At 35.2% G+C, this 17,640-nt stretch overlaps 3 protein-coding genes across 5 annotated transcripts; 1 reads left to right on the top strand and 2 right to left on the bottom strand.

Moving 5' to 3' along the window:
* Positions 1–485: 485 nt before the first annotated feature.
* Positions 486–4,932, bottom strand: LOC111678663 (calphotin-like). The gene is made up of 5 exons (XM_046952514.1): positions 4,863–4,932; positions 4,000–4,695; positions 3,868–3,917; positions 1,727–1,841; positions 486–1,543 (listed from the first exon to the last, which is right to left on the bottom strand). Exons 1-5 carry the CDS (start codon positions 4,875–4,877, stop codon positions 827–829), a joined length of 1,593 nt encoding a protein of 530 aa, XP_046808470.1. The 5' UTR covers positions 4,878–4,932; the 3' UTR covers positions 486–826.
* Positions 4,933–5,730: 798 nt separating this feature from the next.
* On the top strand, positions 5,731–14,454 carry LOC111678665 (cuticle protein 21-like). 3 transcript variants are annotated; one of them, XM_046951871.1, is made up of 3 exons: positions 5,731–5,836; positions 5,961–6,560; positions 9,593–10,514. In XM_046951871.1, the coding sequence occupies exons 1-3, from the start codon at positions 5,822–5,824 to the stop codon at positions 10,238–10,240; spliced, it is 1,263 nt and encodes a 420-aa protein (XP_046807827.1). In that variant the 5' UTR covers positions 5,731–5,821; the 3' UTR covers positions 10,241–10,514. The 3 variants fall into 3 exon arrangements, with proteins under 3 accessions (XP_046807827.1, XP_046807826.1, XP_023295847.2); XM_046951870.1 differs by lacking the exon at positions 5,961–6,560 and having other exon boundaries at positions 5,822–5,836; XM_023440079.2 differs by lacking the exons at positions 5,731–5,836; positions 5,961–6,560; positions 9,593–10,514 and adding exons at positions 13,307–13,383; positions 13,567–14,454.
* A 1,059-nt stretch (positions 14,455–15,513) lies between these two features.
* LOC111678661 (cuticle protein 21-like) lies at positions 15,514–16,915 on the bottom strand. Its single transcript, XM_023440074.2, has 2 exons — positions 16,787–16,915; positions 15,514–16,602 (listed from the first exon to the last, which is right to left on the bottom strand). The coding sequence occupies exons 1-2, from the start codon at positions 16,799–16,801 to the stop codon at positions 15,883–15,885; spliced, it is 735 nt and encodes a 244-aa protein (XP_023295842.2). The 5' UTR covers positions 16,802–16,915; the 3' UTR covers positions 15,514–15,882.
* Between the last annotated feature and the right edge of the window lie 725 nt (positions 16,916–17,640).

Here is a 17,640-nt window from a genome sequence, read left to right as displayed (position 1 = left end):
GATAGATAGATAGATAGATAGTTAGTTAGATAGGTAGTTGGATAGTTAGTTACATAGATTATCTAACTATCTATCTATGTAACTAACTATCCATAGTTACATAGATAGATAGTTAGATAGATTGATAGATAGATAAATAGATAGATAGATAGATAGATAGATAGATAGATAGATAGACAGTTAGTTAGATAGACAGATAGATAGATAGATAGATAGATAGATAGATAGATAGATAGATAGATAGGCATGAGTACAAAAAACACAGTTTTAATGCATTTACTCCGAAAAATAACCGAATTTCGAAAAGCTACAATAAATGTAACATTTTTGTTGTACCTTTTTTGACTTAGAAGATCTGACGTTACCCGTGTTACATCGAAAGAGACCGAAAAACTTGAGAATGTGAGGAGTGTTCCTGTAAACATTTGTTCGGTAAATGGCGGTTGATGTTAGCTAAATATCTAATTATTAATACAACTTTTTTCTTTTTTCAAAAAATAATTTTTATTTAACAATATAATCAAAATCATGGTCAGGGTAAGTGATGAAAGTTGAATTTTTCTTACAACAACGACAATGATTGTAGAAAATGTTATTTACAAATGAATATCGCTTACGCTATTGCCATTATTTGACAGCACCTTGACCACATAGAAAGAGTTAATTTAAACAGCTGACAATAGCAAATAAGAGGGATAGATAAGACTTAGCAAGAAAAAGAGATAAAGATTAGCTAAGAATTAAAGGCAAATTGGCAAAAAAATGGTACTGAAGTAATCTCACAAGAAGATTTTCATTGATAGCTTAATTTTCTGTTAAAATAAAATTAAGCAACAATAGGGGCGGCGAAGGTCTTGGCAACAACGGGAGCTGGGGCAGCTACAACAGGGGCAGCAGCTACGGGCAATTCCTTGGAGACAACAGCGTTGAAACCGTTGACGGAGTCAGCATAGTAGTTGACAACACGACGAGAGCCATCGGCTTCGATGAGAGAGTAAGAGCCACGTACTACATCACCGTCACGGGTTTCTTCTTGGGTCTTGGAGTCACCGGTCAAAGTATCTTGGACATCGTAGGCGTATTTGTATTGAGGGTGGGCATCAACAACCTCAGCCTTGGCTACAACGGGAGCAGCTACGGCGGCAACAGGGGCAACGGGGGCTACGGGGGCGGCCAAAGGAGCAGCAACGGTCTTAGCCAAAACTGGGGCTGGGGCAGCAGCTACAACGGGAGCGGCGAAAGTCTTAGCTACCAAGGGAGCAGCAGCATAAGTCTTAGCAACAGGGGCGGCAACATAAGGAGCTGGGGCAGCAGCATAAACTGGGCCAGGGGCAGCAAAAGCTGGAGCAGCGGCGAAAGTCTTGGCTACCAAAGGAGCAGAGTAGGCAGCAGGAGCAGCTACATAAGGAGCAGCAGCATAAGGATGAGCTACATAGGGAGAAGCAGCGAAGGGAGCGGCAGCATAGGGAGCAGCAGCATAAGTCAAGGGAGCGGGGGCAAGGCCGGCGTTGGCAGCAGCCAAGGTGGAAATAACAGCAGCAGCCTAAAATAAATTATACCAAACTTTATAATCCACAGTATAAGGACGAAGATTAACAAAATCCGTTAAATTTCACTGTTGACTTTAAGCTTTAGTAATCCACTTGACTAAAGTCAAAACACAGCAGCAAAAAGGTCTTCAGCTAATATTCCACGAAATTTTGTTTGAAAATAGAAATACACTTACGGTGAAGGATTTCATTGTGGGCTGAGGATGAAAATTTTTGTTAAACACTGTCGGTTGTTTAAAATTGAACTGACATATCGTTAGCGACATCAATTGGCTTTTTATATTAAAAACTCTTCATTATTACACGTGAAGGGAAAACTAAATTAAACGTTTTAATAATATTCAAAAATACCAATTGTAATCGAATCGAAACCGAAAAAAAGCAACAAATAGTATTAAGTTTGGTTTAGTTAGTACGCATTCAAATGACTAACAAATTCTTTCAGCGTTTCTCATTGCCCATCGCGTTTATGGCCCTCAAAACAAATAAAATAACAACAGTTTTTTTTAAAGAAGGTTTTAATACATTTCAATTGTTATTGTTAACGGTTTTTATGATGCAACAAGTACTTTTTAAATATTTAAATGTTTTTGATCGATTTGTTATGATAATCTGTTGTACATACAACCTTTATATTTTATTTACAATCACAAATAGTTGAGCATTATCAAGAGTTAATTGATATTTTGACACGCTACATATGTATGTATGTATTTAGCAGTTATGTATGTATGTGTGTTGTCATCGAGTTTAATTGGTATATATGATCTATATACAAAATTATTGGATCAATGTTATGTTTTGAACATGATTTTCAAAGAAAGTTTAATTTGTATAGGAATCATTTTCTCAGTCGATTTATGTCCGTTTGTCCATGTAAACCTTGTGCGCACTCTATATGTCCCAATTTTTATACTCTTCACCTTCAGGAGAATCTTCAATAATTCAGTTAGACATGCTTTAAAGAATATCGCTATTTAAAATCAGCATAATCGGTCTACAAATAACGGAGATATGAGCAAAAATCCGAGAACTATTTGATCGTACTGTAGGGTGTTTCAGAGCCCACTGGTATACTTGTTACACACATCAGCAAACCGCATAATACCCTCCCCACATTTATACATTTTATTCAAGTGTTTGATGAATGAAAAACTAACAAAAAGTCCAAATTTATAGATTCTTATTCACTCTGGACTATTTGGTCCATAATCATAAACACTAAAGTTGGATCCTTTTTAAAAATAATTTTTATATTTTATCCTGTTATTTACTGTTTCTTAACTGTAGTAGATATTAATAGTAGTTTTAAGTTTTAAAGTGGATGATAAAGGTGATACTGTATAAGTGGCATCTCTGTACAGAAGAGCCAAAAAATAAACAACACATAAACACACATGTCACACATAACATACACACAAACAAATATAAACTGTAGCAGAAAGAAATATTAACCGTTGTACTGTAATACCACCGTCAAACTGTATTACCACCCTCAAACAAATTTCAGAGCTGTATTACCAACATATTACTGCTTTATCTCCTTGTTCTTGTTATGCCCTTTAACTTCCTGAGAACAGAACAGCATCCAAAAATACAAAAAAAAAAAAAAAAATACACAGCTGAATAAAACCAAATACATCTCCAAACACACATGTACGTCTTTATCCAATTCACAGTGTTGTTTTTGCTTTTTTAACAAAGCATGAAAAAAATTTGGCTTTTTGGATGATTTTGCTGATTTTAAATACCGATCTTCTCGAAAGCATGTCTAACAGAATTATTGAAAATTCGGATCTCGCCGATATCGGGGTTCCTTTAAAAACTGATTTCAATAGACAGACGGACAGACAGACGGACAAGGCTTAATCGACTCCGCTATCTATAAGGATCCAGAATATATATATAAGGATCCAGAATATATATATAGGGTCGGAAAATTATATTATAGAAATAACAAATGGAATGACAAACTTATATATACCCTTCTCACTAAGGTGATGGGTATAAAAATACAACATCCCATTTGCATGTTTAATTTCTGTTAATTTTTAATTATTTAAAACTATTTTTGTAGTAAAAACATTCTATAAAATAATTAATTTAAAGTAAATGTTTTTTTTCAAAAAAATTTAAATTTTATTTAACAGTTTTAACAAAGTCTCGGTCATGAATAAGTGATGACAGTTGATATGTTTTCTTACAACAATGACAATGATTGTAGAAAATGTTATTTACAAATGAATTTCTCTTACGCTATTGCAATTATTTGACAGCACCTTGACAGAGAGATATAGGGTTAATTTAACCCATTTACTTAGCGGGAAACGAAGAGGAATAGATAACGAAATGAAGATAAATAATTAGCTACGAAATTAAGGCAAATTGGTAGAAAGAAGGTACATCACTAACGATAGCTTAATAAGTTAGATGATAGAAATTAGGCAACAATGGGGGTGGCGAAGGTCTTGGCAACAACGGGAGCTGGAGCAGCTACAACGGGGGCAGCAGCTACGGGAACATCCTTGGAGACAACAGCGTTGAAACCGTTGATATCATCAGCATAGTAGTTGACAATACGACGGGAGCCATCGGCTTCAATGAGAGAGTAAGAGCCACGTACTACATCACCATCACGGGTTTCTTCTTGAGTCTTAGAGTCACCGGTCAAAGCATCTTGAACATTGTAGGCGAATTTGTATTGAGGGTAGGCATCAACAACTTCAGCCTTGGCTACAACGGGAGCAGCTACAGCAGCAACGGGAGCGGCCAATGGAGCAGCAACGGTCTTAGCTAAAACTGGGGCTGGAGCAGCAGCAGCGTAGACGGGAGCAGCGAAAGTCTTAGCTACCAAGGGAGCAGCAGCATAAGTCTTAGCAACAGGGGTGGCTACATAAGGAGCTGGGGCAGCAGCGTAGACTGGACCAGGGGCAGCAAAAGCAGGAGCAGCGGCGAAAGTCTTAGCTACCAAAGGAGCAGAGTAGGCAGCGTGGCCAGTTACGTAGGGAGCGGCAGCATAAGGATGAGCTACATAGGGAGAAGCAGCAGCAAAGGGAGCGGCAGCATAAGGAGCAGCAGCATAAGTCAAGGGAGCGGGAGCAAAACCGGCATTGGCAGCAGCCAAGGTGGAGATAACAGCAGCAGCCTTAAAAAAGACATTTAAAACTAATTAATCCATAGTTTAAGAGCGAAGATAAACAAAATCTGTCAAATTTCACTGTTAGCTTTAAGCTTCAGGGTCATTAGCTTATTTTCCTTGGAATTTTGTTTTTGAAAAATATTCTTTGATTTCTTTAAATGTTCTCTACTTACGGTAAAGGATTTCATTGTGATCTGAAGATGATTATTTTTGTTAAACACTGTCGGTTGTTTAAAATTGAACTGACATATCTTTAGTCAATTGGTTTGGCTTTTTATATTAAAATAAAATTTATTTTCTTACTAAAAAGGGGCTTAACACTAAACGGCGTGTAATATCTGAAATACTATATAAATATTATATTGTAAAAATACAACAAAATATAATATTAAGTTTAAACACATTCAAAATCACTAACGAATTCTTCTTCATTGCTGTGTACCATTGGTTAACGTCTATGGCCCTCAAAAACTAATAATCAAATACTTTTAATTATTCAGTTAAGTTAATGTTAAAAAAGTTTAATTTTTTTTGGGAAAGTACGCATTTTTAGTTTTAATTGAATTTTAGTGGAAAATTGATTTTTTGTAAAAAAAAATTAAAAAAAAAAACAAAATTTAATTAAAAGTGATTTTTTCATGAATTTTCTTTTTAAGGAAAATTCGTTAAAAATCGATTTTTTGCAAAAAAAAAAAAATATTTTTTAAAAAATAAAAAAATTAAATTTTAATTTTTTCAAAAACTTTCTTTTCATCCTTTTATGTTTTTCTTAAATTTCAAAATTTTGTTTTACCAAAAATTTAACATTTTTACAAAATTGTTTATTAACAATAAACATTGCAAAAACATTTAACAATTTTTTATTGTAATTTTGGGGGCCATTGGTTAATGTCTAACCAATGCAGATAGAGAGCTCTGGTTAATACGAGTTTGAATGCGTATAAACTTAATTTTTTTCTAGTTTGCATTTGAAAATATTTTAATCTGTTTGTTGTTGTTATGCACCCTTTGCTCTTGAGTAAAGAAGAGTTTTGGTTTTAATATAAAATGGCAAACCATTTGGGCAAAGATATGTCAGTTTAACTTTAAACAACCGACAGTGATTAACTAAATAATTCATCCTAAGCTCACAATGAAATCCTTCACCGTAAGTAATTTTCAAATATTTTTTGCTTCTAAATATGACCAAAGCTTAAAGTGAAACTTAATGGTTTTTGTTGATCTTTAACCTTAAACAAAGTAGTAATTAGTTTAAATTGCTTTATTTTCAGGCTGCTGCTGTTATCTCCACCTTGGCTGCTGCCAATGCTGGTTTTGCTCCCGCTCCCTTGGCTTATGCTGCTGCTCCTTATGCTGCCGCTCCCTTCGCTGCTGCTTCTCCTTACGTAGCTCATCACTATGCTGCCGCTCCTTATGTAGCTGCTCCCGCCGCTTACTCCGCTCCTTTGGTAGCTAAGACTTTCGCCGCTGCTCCAGCTTTTGCTGCCCCTGGCCCAGTTTATGCTGCTGCCCCAGCTCCTTATGTAGCCGCTCCAGTTGCTAAAACTTATGCTGCTGCTCCCGTTTACGCTGCTGCTCCAGCCCCAGTTTTGACTAAGACTGTTGCTGCTCCATTGGCCGCTCCCGTTGCTGCTGTAGCTGCTCCCGTTGTAGCCAAGGCTGAAGTTGTTGATGCCTACCCTCAATACAAATTCGCCTACAATGTTCAAGATGCTTTGACCGGTGACTCCAAGACCCAAGAAGAAACTCGTGACGGTGATGTAGTACGTGGCTCTTACTCTCTCATCGAAGCCGATGGCTCCCGTCGTATTGTCAACTACTATGCTGATTCCGTCAACGGTTTCAACGCTGTTGTCTCTAAGGATGTTCCCGTAGCTGCTGCTCCCGTTGTAGCTGCCCCAGCTGCCGTTGTTGCTTAATTTTTTTTTTAATTCTTGTTGCCCATTTGCTTTAATTCTTAACTAATTATTTATCACCATTTTTCCCCTGCTTAAAGTCAATGGGTTAAATTAACCCGATCTGTCAAGGTGCTGTCACATAATTGCAATAGCGTGAACGAAATTCATTTGTAAATAACATTTTCTACAATCATTGTCGTTGTTGTAAGAGAAATGTCACCTGTCATCACTTACTCATGACCAAGACTTTGTTAAAACTGTTAAATAAATTTAAATTTTTGAAAAGAATATCTATATTGTTCTAAAGATTTTATTGAATTACTTTTAAGCCTTTGAAAATTTTTTAAAAATAAGGTTCTTACAAAGAAAAGCCTTTTATTATACCCTACACCACTTTAGCGGGGAGGGTATTATACGTTTGTATTGATGTTTGTAACACACTAAAATGTTGGTTATACACCAACCTTAAAGTATACCAATCGTCTCAAAATTATTTTCTGAGACGTTTTAGTGAAAATATTCCAGAATAAAGTTAAAACATAAAATCCAAAAAAATAATCTACACTTCTGACGTACTGATGTAGGGTATCCTATGGTCGACCATGACATTCATACTTGTTTTTTTTAAATAATTTCTTAAATTTCTAACTCGCATGCGCACTGTGTTTCAATGGAAAAAATATAGGGAAATAACACAGTGAGAGAATAAATGCAAATTGAAATATCTGGGAAGTGATACTTTTTTTCTAAAAGATGGACCTGAGTAGAACAAGAATATGATTTTGAAATTTACCAAACACCTCCAAAATCTTGAGTTTTGGGTAAAACGGGTTTTTGTACCTTTAAGCACTTATAAGTCAGTAACTTAGTTGAATCTGAACCGATTTTGAATTTCTCTAAATATGTGTATATAATAAATATTTATGCTGTATTTCAAATCCGAAGAAAAACTGTAGGGCTCAGGTGGAAAACGAACCCAAAACCTGGTAAACTTGGTATTAAAATATTTAACTTAAAAGTCTTTCCTAATAGATGGCAGAGTCGGTTCCACCATTATATATTAAACATTTTTCTTGTACTTAATTTGCTTGCTTAGAAAAACAAAACGGAGCCAGAACTTTACGTTATTTATAAAACTGTGTTTTGTTATTGCATAAAATCAGGGATGAACAATTGTCTATGGTATATTAAGCAGGGATGGGGAAAAATTAAGTATTCTGCGGGCGTTATTTGTATCTCTGATACCAAGGACTATTTTTTGGTACTTTTTCGTTACTGGTACTTTTTGAGTTTTCTAAAATATTGAATATAGAAACATGGAGATAACCATATAGAAGAACGAAAGAAATGACATCTTATAAAAAGGGTCACTTTGGTACTTTTCCATACTACTGAACCTACAAACTTAAAATTAGATATTCAGTGTCCTAAGTAAGTACAAATCGTTAGGTAAGAATTATTGATACTTTTTTGTTCTTCAACTGGTACTTTTTGGTTCTTATGCAATATTGAAACTAGAAACATATAAAACTGATGGAATGAAATTTCTTTGTACATTTTCGCACTTTAACTGATACTTTTTTAATCATTCATAATATTATAAACTTAAAAAAAACGCAAAATGTAGAAACATCGCATTATATATTCAACGTCCTTTTTAGGGGAATTTTAGGTACTTGTTCAATTTCAAATGAACACACAACCGAATATAAAACTCTGACGACTTGCTTTCTTTAAAAATTCCTAGGAAAAACTTACATTAAAAAGTAATGAGTTAAAATGCTAATAAAACCTCTTTTCACTACTTCTCTTCTTTAGCATTTTAACTCATTATTTTAACACGATGATGTCATTGGAGGCAAGTACTTCTGCGCTCGCTTCCAAATAGGCAGTTAAAGAAGTATATTTTGCTTACAAAGAAGTTTTTCAGTAAGTTGTTTTGTTTTTAATTATAAAAAGAAGCCAATGAGAATACGAACCAGAGACTTTGGTTTGTTAGTTAAGTGTCATTGAAAAGTAAGTGGTTATGGAAGTACAACCCATTACCAGGTTTTTGCTGGGATTCTTTCAAAATTTTTTAAACACTCTTCTTTCTAATAAACATTAGGTTGGTATTATTGTGAGATATTGGCTGTGTTTCGGGTGGCCACTTGTATGAGGGCTATGCGAACAAGTGGACTTGATATTCAATACCAAACAATGCTTATCTATAGGGAATATTTGTGTAAAATTTTAACCCTCTAGCTCTTTCCACTCGGACTCTATGGTGCTTTTAAAAGACATACGGGCAGACGAACAGACATATAGGCAGACGGACGGACAGACATGGCTAGATCGTTTTGGAATCTAAAAAGGACCCAGAATTTATATACTTTTGTGGATCTATGAACAATATTTCAATGTGTTACAAAGGAAATGATAAAATCAATATAACCCACGTTTTTTGTTGTTAAATATTTTATATTTTATAAAATTATTTTTTTATAAATTTTTCTTTAAAAATCCATTGGTAAAATGTAAACATTTTAACAAAAATCGTTTGGAAAAAACTTTAAACCTATTAATTGTAATTTTGAGGGTCACTGACAATAACCAATGTACATAGCTAAAGTATTTTGGTTAATACGCGATTGAATGTGTATAAACTTAATTTTATTTATTTTGCATTTTTAAATATTATAATATGTTTTGTATTGAGTTCCCTTCCTACGAGAGTAAAGAATAGTTTTAATATAAAATGCCAAACCAATTGGCTAAAAATATGTCAGTTCAATTTTAAACAATCGACAGTATTTAACTAAATAATTCATCCTAAGCTCGCAATGAAATCCTTCACCGTAAGTAGAGCTAAATGTTTAAAAATCAAAGAATACTTTTCAAACTAAATTTGTTGGATTATAAAGCTCAAGACGACTAAAGCTTATAGTTCATAGTGTAATTTCAGAGATTTTGTTGACTTTTGCCCATAAACAAAGAACTAATTATTTTTAATTGTGTTATTTTAGGCTGCTGCTGTTATCTCTACCTTGGCTGCTGCCAATGCTGGTTTTGCTCCCGCTCCCTTAGCTTATGCTGCTGCTCCCTATGCTGCCGCTCCCTTCGCTGCTGCTTCTCCTTATGTAGCTCATCACTATGCTGCTGCTCCTTATGTAGCTGCTCCCGCCGCTTACTCTGCTCCTTTGGTTGCCAAGACTTTCGCCGCTGCTCCAGCTTTTGCTGCCCCTGGCCCAGTTTATGCTGCTGCCCCAGCTCCTTATGTAGCCGCTCCAGTTGCTAAAACTTATGCTGCTGCTCCCGTTTACGCTGCTGCCCCAGCCCCAGTTTTGGCTAAGGCCGTTGCTGCTCCTTTGGCCGCTCCCGTTGCTGCTGTAGCTGCTCCCGTTGTAGCCAAGGCTGAAGTTGTTGATACCTACCCTCAATACAAATTCGCCTACAATGTCCAAGATGCTTTGACCGGTGATTCCAAGACCCAAGAAGAAACTCGTGATGGTGATGTAGTACGTGGCTCTTATTCTCTCATTGAAGCCGATGGCTCCCGTCGTATTGTCAACTACTATGCTGATTCCGTCAACGGTTTCAACGCTGTTGTCTCCAAGGATGTTCCCGTAGCTGCTGCTCCCGTTGTAGCTGCCCCAGCTGCTGTTGTTGCCTAATTTCTCTCAAACTATTTTTGCCAATTTGCCTTTAATTTTTAACTAATTATTTATCTTCATTTTGTTATCTATCCCTTTTTTCCTGCTAAATCAATGGGTTAAATTAACCCTATGTCTAAATGTCAAGGTGTTGTCACATAATTGCAATAGCGTAAGCGAATTTCATTTGTAAAATACATTTTCTACACTCATTGTCATTGTTGAAAGAAAAATGTCAACTGTCATCACTTGCTCATGATCAAGACTTTGTTAAAACTGTTAAATATAAAAATAATTATTAAAAAAGAAACATCATCCAAGTATTTTATTTAAAAAGTTGTGTCATAAACTTTTAAGAAATTTTATAATTTAACCCTCTGAAACGGACAGACACCATAAAATCAGAAAATTTAGATTCTTGGATAACACTAAAGCCGGCTTTACATGATCACACAAGTAATATAATTTGTCAAGATTTTGTGTAGAATAGAATGGGATGGGATCGTCTAAACGCAATATGTAGTAAAACCATAACACATTGAGAGAAAATACGGATGGAAAATTTGACAGCAATTAGATCCGGGATATATTTTTATGTAAAAACATAAAAAAGTGAAACAGCTATTTCCATTTTACTTTGTTATTGTTTTATACCAATCGTGTAAACACGAAAAATATAAATCAAACGGCTTCTATTCTCTTTTTGTCATACGGATGGAATTTCATTTCACTTTTTCATTAGACTTGCCGTACGTAAAGTGTGAACGTCTGAAGGGACCTTAAGTTGCTAGATTCAAAAATCTAACACGAAGATTTTACTCACTACCCAGCAAAAATCTGGAAATGGGTTGTTCTTCCTTATTCCCTTACTCTTCAATGACTATTTACTTTTCATCTGCATTACTTTAAAGTACTCGAAGTACTTTCTTTTAATCCAAAATAGAAGTACTTTATTTCGGCTTTGTTCGTATTCTTACTGGCTCCTTTTTGTTATTAAAAACAAAACAACTTACTTAACAACTTCTTTGTAAGCAAAATATACTTCTTTAACTTTCTATCAGGGATGGAAAAAAGATTTTGTTTCAGTATCAAAAAATATTTCAGAGAGTACTTTTTTGGATCTCAAAGTACTTAGGTTAGGTTGATAGGAGGATGTGTACTACATCAAATCCGAAGAAATGCACCTAGGCCACAATAGGGCCTGTTGTGCGCTCTTTATCATAAAAAAATAAGGAACTGAATAAATTATTTTTCAGTGTTCAGAAACTCAGTTCCTTGAACGTAATTCCTAAGAATCTTCCAATCAGTGTTAGTCAGGAATGTTATTTCTGGAATAACATCACTTCCAAGATACTTGGATCTAACTTCGACGAATGCCTGGCAGTGGCAAAGAAAGTGCTTCAGAGTTTTACTGTCCTCTTCACATGCTCTACATACGTATGAATCCGAACGTCCAATTTTGCATAAATGTCCATTCAGAATACGTACTATCATACTAATTTCAGATTTGCCCATTTTGAGGAGATTTTTCGTCTTGCTCTCATCAGGGTCCCCCATAGGATTTTCGTGGTTCTACCCACTATTTCATTATTCCAGGAGGTCTTATGGAATTCTCTCTCCCATATATTTTTAGTTCAGCTTTTGTTGCGTCGAATGGTTTTGCGTTCGTCAGTTTAACTGCCTTGAGCTCCCTTCCCTTTAAAGCTATTACATTCGCTCTTTCGTTACCGACTACTCCCGAGTGGGCTGGTACCCATATGATGTTATAAAGTTATAAGTCTCGAAAAGGGACAAAAATTGCGATTTCTCAAAACTCAGGACATAATATCTCAGATTCCAGATGTGATGGAGAAAATATGAAGTAACATTCGAACTCAGCGAATAATCTTATAGAAGCGTCTAACATAGTCTCAGGGTTTCAACTATTTTAACATTTTGTCTGATAATATTGAAGAGAAACAGCTACTAAAGTTATAGAGTACTTTAGTAGCTGTTTCCTACAACTTTTATTTGATGCATTTTCGAGAATAAGTGCAAAAAAATTAAAAAGTATTTTAAATTTTAAATAAACTTTTATTCACATATTCTAATTCTCTTGTTATTTCAAAACGATTTATTTAAAGTTCCCATACAAAAAAATTATTTTAACAGACAGATTTACTACCGGTTAAACGATAATCGGATATTGAGATTGTAGCCCTGAAAGTATCAAATAAGCCTCGGGAGTATCACGGTACTTTTGCACATCAAATAGTATCAAAAAAAGTACCATCGTACCAATTTTGCCATCCCTGCTTTCTATTTGTTTGCGAGCGTAGAAGTACTTGTCTCCAATGACATCGCCGTGTTAAAATAATGAGTTAAAATGCTAAAGAAGAAGAAGTGAAAAGAGGTTTTATTAGCATTTTAACTGATTACTTTTCAATGTAAGTTTATTCATGGGTACAAGTAAGAAATTAAAAACAGACCCATATTCAGACCCTCGAAGAAATCGAAAATATATTAAAAGTTTAACCAATACTAAGTGGACAAGGTTCTACCTTTGGCATCTAGCACAAACAATTAAAGCTGGAGGGCACCACCACGCGATCTATGATTATTTTTCTCATTTTACACGGCTGTCAAAAAAGTAGAATCAATTTCGTTGTGTGCTACAAGGCACCTGAAGGCACTTAGGCACAAAGTCTAAAGCTTAATGGTTAGGTATATAAGGTATATGTATTCTATTATATATTTATATATTTTATATATTTTAATAATATTTAATAAAATTCCCTTATCTATTAATTTTTCACCAAAAATCAATTGTTACAAATTTAAATAAAAATCAAAATTAGTGCATTAAAAAAAATGTATATTACCAATAACAATTGAAGAAAACATTAAACCTATTTATTGTAATTTTAAAGGTCACCCACGATAACCAATGTAGATAGAGGAGAGCGTTTGAATGCGTATAAACTTAATTTTTTTATTTTGCATTTATAAATATTATAATTTTTTTGGTGTTGAGTTTGAACACCCTTCGTTTGCCAGTAAAGAATATCTATTTTTTAATATAAAATGGCAAACCATTTTGGTAAAAATATGTCAGTTTAATTTTAAACAATCGACAGTGATTAACTAAATAATTCATTCCTAAGTTCACAATGAAATCCTTCGCTGTAAGTAGAACTAAATTTTAGACAATCAAAAAATACTTTTCAAACTAAATTTTTCTGGATTAAAAGCTGAAAGCATCTTTAGCTAAATATGACTCAAGCTTATAGTTTAATGTCATATTCACAGATTTTGTTGATCTTTGCCCTTAAACAAAGAACTAATTAGTTAAAATTGTGTTATTTTAGGCTGCTGCTGTTATCTCCACCTTGGCTGCTGCCAATGCCGGTTTTGCTCCCGCTCCTTTAGCTTATGCTGCTGCTCCCTATGCTGCCGCTCCCTTCGCTGCTGCTTCTCCTTATGTAGCTCATCACTATGCTGCTGCTCCTTATGTAGCTGCTCCCGCTGCTTACTCTGCTCCTTTGGTAGCCAAGACTTTCGCCGCTGCTCCAGCTTTTGCTGCCCCGGGCCCAGTCTATGCTGCTGCCCCAGCTCCTTATGTAGCCGCCCCTGTTGCTAAAACTTATGCAGCTGCTCCCGTTTACGCTGCTGCTCCAGCCCCAGTTTTGGCCAAGACCGTTGCTGCTCCTTTGGCCGCTCCCGTTGCTGCTGTAGCTGCTCCCGTTGTAGCCAAGGCTGAAGTTGTTGATGCCTACCCTCAATACAAATTCGCCTACAATGTTCAAGATGCTTTGACCGGTGACTCCAAGACTCAAGAAGAAACCCGTGACGGTGATGTAGTACGTGGCTCTTATTCTCTCATTGAAGCCGATGGCTCCCGTCGTATTGTCAACTACTATGCTGACTCTGTCAACGGTTTCAACGCTGTTGTCTCTAAGGATGTTCCCGTAGCTGCTGCTCCCGTTGTTGCAGCCCCAGCTGCTGTAGTTGCCTAATTTCTTTCAATTAAGCTTTATCTTTTCTTTTTTTCGAATTTTCTTTAAAGTCTTCAATACTTTATATAACTTTTTTCCTGCTAAGTCAATGGGTTACATTAACCCTTAGTCTTTCCGTCTGTCAAAAAAATGCAATGGCGTTAGCGAAATTCATTTGTAAATAATATATTCTATAATCATTGTTGTTGTTGTAAAAAATTTCAACTTTTATCTCTTACTCATAACCGAGACTTTGTTAAAACTGTTAAAATATAATTATTGAAAAAAAAAAACATTTATATATTGTGTAATTATTTTATTAATTGTTTTTTAAGGATCGATCTTTTTTAATTACAATCCGTAATCTATAAAAGCCTACTCTATAGTCTAACTATAGTTTACTCTTTAGTCTGACTATACTCTAATCTATAGTTAGACTATAGTGTGGTCTAAAGTTTAAAGTTTATTCTTTAGTCTGATAATAGTCTACTCTAAAGTCTGAACAAAGTCTAGTCTATAGCCTGTTTAAAATCTACTTTAAAATCTAACTATAGTATACCCTATAGTCTGAATATAGTTCACTCTTTAGTCTGACTATAGTTTACGCTAGAGTGTGACTACAGTTTACTCTATGCTACAGTCTATCTAAAGTCTACTCTACAAGTGTAACAAAGTCTGAATAATTTTAGTCTGACTATAGTCTACTCTACTGTCCATCTACAGTCTACTTATCAAGTCTTATAAAGTTTACGCTTTAGACTTTTATGAGACTACACTAAAGTCTAAATAAAGTCTAATATATGGCCTGGCTATAATCTACTTTAAAATTTGACTATAGCATACTCTAAAGTCTGACTGTAGTCTACGCTAAGGCATGATTATAGACTACTCTAAAGCCTGAATTGGAGTGCTCTGGTGTGTCTATATATTACTTTATATGTACAGACTATAACGTCTATAGTCTAACTATAGTTTATTCTTTAATCTACTCTACAGTACGACTATTGAACACTATATAATCTACTTATAGTGTATTCCATAATGCGAATGTATTCTAGCCTATGGTCAGACAATAGTTTACTCTGTAGTCTGACTATAGACTACTCTATATAGACTGACCCTGGTCTGCTCCATATCCTGACTATATTCTGATTCATAGTCCGTATAGTGCAATAGAGTAGTTACTCAGACTATAGAGTAAACATGCTATAGTCTGACTATAATCTTCTCTATTGTGTGACTATTTATACACTACTCTAAGAACTAATTATTAGTTTTCAATTTAAGAAATAATTAACAAAGATATTAAAAATATTTTTTTAATATTTTTTTTATTTAACAGTTTTATCAAAGTCTTGGTCATAAGTAAGTGATGAAAGTTGAAATTTTGTTTACAACAACAACGACAATGATTGTAGAAAATGTTATTTACAAATGAATTTCGCTTACGCTATTGCAATTATTTGACAGCACCTCGACAGTAGACCAGGGTTAATTTAACCCACCGACAATAACGAATAAAAAAGATTGATAGATTTTTAAAACTTAGCAGAAAATAGAGATGGATAGCGAAGTATAGATAAACAATTAGCTAAGAATTAAAGGCAAATTGGCAAAAAAAAAAAAGATACAGAAGTAATCTCACAAGGACATCACTATTGATTGCTTAATAAATTCATTAAAAAGAAATTAGGCAACAATGGGGGCGGCGAATGTCTTGGCAACAACGGGAGCTGGGGCAGCTACAACGGGGGCAGCAGCTACGGGAACATCCTTGGAGACAACAGCGTTGAAACCGTTGATGTCATCAGCATAGTAGTTGACAATACGACGAGAGCCATCGGCCTCAATGAAAGAGTAAGAGCCACGTACTACATCACCGTCACGGGTTTCTTCTTGGGTCTTGGAGTCACCGGTCAAAGCATCTTGAACATTGTAGGCGAATTTGTATTGAGGATGGGCATCAACCACCTCAGCCTTGGCTACAACGGGAGCAGCTACGGCAGCAACAGGGGCAACGGGGGCTACGGGGGCGGCCAAAGGAGCAGCAACAGTCTTAGCTAAAACTGGAGCTGGGGCAGCAGCTACAACGGGAGCGGCGAAAGTCTTAGCTACCAAGGGAGCAGCAGCATAAGTCTTTGCAACTGGGGCGGCTACATAGGGAGCTGGGGCAGCAGCGTAGACTGGGCCAGGGGCAGCAAAAGCTGGAGCAGCGGCGAAAGTCTTGGCTACCAAAGGAGCAGAGTAGGCAGCGGGGGCAGCTACATAGGGAGCAGCAGCATAAGGATGAGCTACATAGGGAGAAGCAGCAGCGAATGGAGCGGCAGCATAAGGAGCAGCAGCATAAGCCAAGGGAGCGGGGGCGAAGCCGGCATTGGCAGCAGCCAAGGTGGAAATAACAGCAGCAGCCTAAAATAAATTATATCAAACTATATAATCCACAGTATAAAGACGAAGATCAACAAAATCCGTTAAATTTCACTGTTGACTTTAAGCTTTTGTAATCCATATGACTTGACTAAAGTCAAGACACAGCAAAAAGGTCTTCAGCTTATATTCCACGAAATTTTGTTTGAAAAGCGAATACACTTACGGTGAAGGATTTCATTGTGGGCTAAGGATGAAAATTTTTGTTAAACACTGTCGGTTGTTTAAAATTGAACTGACATAACGTTAGCAAAAACGTTTGGCTTTTTATATGAAAATAATCTTCTTCACTGCGAGCAATGGGAATTTAACACTCAACGAATTATAATATTTAAAAATATAAAATAAAATCGGAAAAAATACCATAAGTTTTACTGTAATACGCATTCAAATGACACGACGATTACTGCTAGCTACGTAGCTCTCTGCATTGGCCATCGTCTATATGGCCCTCAAAAAAATAACAACAATAAAAAGGTTTAATATTTTTCAATTGTTATTGTTAATACATTTATTTTTTCGATGCAGTACGCTTTTTTTGTTGAAAAAAAGTTAAACTTTTTGTTAAAGTGTAGTAAAGTTTAAAATTTTGAAAAAAATTGTATATTTTTTGTGTATTTGAAATATTTGAAGGTAACGTGAAGATATACAAAGCTAATATATTCTTTTAGAAATTCTTTACACGTACAATTTTTAAAAACTATTTTAAATAAACTTAACTACCTACTGCTATTTTACTAAACCATTACTAAACAACTGAATATTACTTTTTATGGTCACTTTAGAGCACTCACAATTGTATTCTTTTCAATTTGTAGTCAGTCAATGGCTGTGCATTATTTTGGTCACATTATAACTCGTAAATTTAACTCCCACTATATATTTTGGTTGTTATTTTTTTTTTTTCATTAGTAAATTTTCATTTTAATTTTAAACGAAAGTGTAGACGTCTGCCAATAATTACAATTCAAAACTCATAGTATAATACTTGTTAAAGTTTTATTTATTATACTGCAGTCT

The sequence above is a fragment of the Lucilia cuprina genome, chromosome 5 (assembly GCF_022045245.1).
Source record: "Lucilia cuprina isolate Lc7/37 chromosome 5, ASM2204524v1, whole genome shotgun sequence".
Lineage (NCBI taxonomy): Eukaryota > Metazoa > Arthropoda > Insecta > Diptera > Calliphoridae > Lucilia > Lucilia cuprina.
The sequence above is the reverse complement of the archived record's forward strand: the minus strand, read 5'-3'. Positions and strand labels throughout refer to the sequence as shown.